Here is a 2,791-nt window from a genome sequence, read left to right as displayed (position 1 = left end):
ATTAACTCAATTTGATTATATATATATGTACATGCAGTGTCTCTCAATTTATTTACATTTCCTTCAATGTCCAGCCAAAATTGCAATATATTTTTGGAACATTTGATTTTCTTCATTTCCTTATGAAACTTATACCTGCTAATAACCACATGGGTCTAACAGCCAAAATTACTTTTTTCTTTCTGCCCATAAGCTGTCTTCAAACAACCATACTTATTGCTTATTTTCCCATCGTTTAAATATTTTTACTACAACTACATTAATCAAAAACTTAAGTTGATTTTTATTGTGCAACTGATCAAACTTTCAGCATTACAACAATCACTTTTCAAAGATGAATTAAATTATGGATTAAAAACAATTTTATAATAACAAGTTGTGATAATACACCAGAAGTGATAATCTCATAGGTTCAAATAATTCTGCACGTTTCACCATCTATTAACTAATATTGTTACTACATACATCAGAATAGACTGCCTCACTTCATTTGAATTAAACAAATATATATATTCTACTTTAACAGTCTTGTTCATTATTACACTTAAGTTTTAAACCAAATCACTCCATTTGGCCATTATTGCTAACCAAAATAAAGCACCTGTTTTTGTGTGGGAAAGCCCTTAACTGTTGTTTAAGTTATATTTTGAAACATTATTATTGTATTAAAAAAGACTTAGATGCTTTTCTCTATTAATACTAATTACATACAATTAAATATAATTATTTAACTGCTTTTCCATTAACATTACTATAATTGCTTCTAATCTATTACGACATTTTACTCCATGATATTTCAAAAATAAACTATTTTAAAAGCAGTGTAAAACACACTATAAAAAATCTAATAATTGTTGCAAGGCAATTAAAAATTTAAATTTCAAAAAATCATTTATGTATCTCCACTAATCATCTGTTACTATTTATAAAACCCTCCAAAAACGTTTTAAATGGTTTCCAAGATAATCCATTTCATTTAGTATTTTCAATTACAAAGAATTCAAGAGTTCTGTTGATGATTTCAACATCTACATCACTTCAACTCATTTCAAGTTCTTCTCAGTGATCAACCAGAAATCTTCCAAAACAGGCCTAATGTCCATTCTTTCTGACATTCTTTCAGATGCGTCTCTTGTTTCCAAGTGTTGTAAATTACAGTGATTACCTAAAAAAAAATCATAAAAACTAATTAAACCTTACAATCAATGACTTACAATAAATGAGCACTTAACTCATTTATTTTGTATACAGTTAATGCACAATAATAAAGTTATACACCTAAAAAGTAAAATTAAAGATGTGAACATCTAATAGGCCATAAAAACATGAACCTGAGCCTCTAACACACAGACTTAGCAATGTTGAGGTTACTATCTCATCACTCTATACTGATTCAACTATATTATTATTGGCTCAATAAGTGAGGCAGTATAATATTCAACTTTATATACAATGTAAAAAATAGTTTTGGCTTTACTGTGAAATATTGTAGTATATTGTATAAAGAGAGACTGTCTCAAATAACCATATTTTTCAAAGGACCCCAAATACACATACTCTTAATACTTTTATTTCCCCTGTTATTAACTTGGGCCTAGCCATGGCACTGTTAATACAATCACATCAGACATTAGAATATTAACAAAACAAAAAGCTAACCTTCAAAGAAACAAAAAAACTTAAATAACAAAACCAAAGACATAATCCTCCAACTAGTACTAAAAGCAGAAACACGAGTTTATGAACAAAACTGTTATAAACAAAACTGAGGAAATTCAAAGACGATTGTAGATTTCACAAATATTTCTTTTATTATTACTATAGTTTTGCCTCAGATTTTTCTTTCTCAATTCTATAATTATGGAGTTTTACCAAATACCCATGGCTTCAAGTATTAATTATATAATAAATAACCAAGCACCTAAACCTCTAACAAACAATAAAACTAGCGATGTCAGCATCTCATAATAAATTACAACCTAAGACAGGGCTTCCAACAAATAATAAAATTATGGACTTTCAATTGAAACAAGAAAACCAGAAGGGATCCTCCAGCAAGCAAAACCAAAAACTGGAGCATCTAAGAAAACACAAGACAACTGAACCTCTTAAGTTTTAAAAACCAAACCCTAGAGCATCTAACAATAAAACTATAGCTCTGGGGTTCTATCAAATACTCAAAAAAAAGAAAAAGATATTTTTGCCACAAATAGAAAAAGACAAAAGCTTCTCATAGGTAATATAACAAGACACCTTCATCTTTAAAAATACCAATAAAATATGCCTCTAACAAACAAAAAATGAGACACATTAACCCATTCACTGCAACTGAGACGTACAGTATTGTGCAAAAGTGTTGGAACAAAAGAATATTTCATCATTCTTTCCATTTTATGGGGCTAATTCTTCCATGCCATTATAGAACTACCATTTCAACACTATGGTAATGCTTCACTGATCCCTGTTGACAACTGAATGAGCCAGGGTGAGAATACTTATCATTCTTTAGAATTCCCATTCACTTGTATCAAGGGAATGTCATAAGGGTTTTGCTTGAATGAACATACTGACCAAACTTAGGGTCTGAAATAACTGTCATGGTACCCCATGTAGTGTCTTAGATATATAGAAAGAAGCTAGTATATGGTACCGGTATATGCTAGGGAAGAAATCAACTTAATAGAACTCCACATAAAACCTTGATAAAAACAGTGTTTAACACTATATAAGTTTTTTGGTCATGCCACAGCCAAAAAAGCATATAGAATTGTGATGCTGGTTGGACTCTCTA

General features: G+C 29.8%; 1 protein-coding gene across 3 annotated transcripts in view; it reads right to left on the bottom strand.

The window, feature by feature from the left end:
• Positions 1 to 259: 259 nt before the first annotated feature.
• The window catches only part of LOC106460326 (thiopurine S-methyltransferase-like), a 38,343-nt gene continuing 35,811 nt past the window's right edge, over positions 260 to 2,791 (bottom strand). For all 3 annotated transcript variants that reach the window (XM_013920019.2, XM_022387031.1, XM_022387030.1), the window contains one exon: positions 260 to 1,165. In XM_013920019.2, coding sequence (XP_013775473.1) covers positions 1,044 to 1,165 — 122 coding nt within the window. In that variant the 3' untranslated portion in view covers positions 260 to 1,043. The remainder of the gene's footprint in view (positions 1,166 to 2,791) is intronic.

The sequence above is a fragment of the Limulus polyphemus genome, unplaced genomic scaffold (genome assembly GCF_000517525.1).
Source record: "Limulus polyphemus unplaced genomic scaffold, Limulus_polyphemus-2.1.2 Scaffold752, whole genome shotgun sequence".
NCBI classification, from domain to species: Eukaryota; Metazoa; Arthropoda; class Merostomata; order Xiphosura; family Limulidae; genus Limulus; species Limulus polyphemus.
This window is presented reverse-complemented; position numbering and strand designations above follow the sequence as displayed.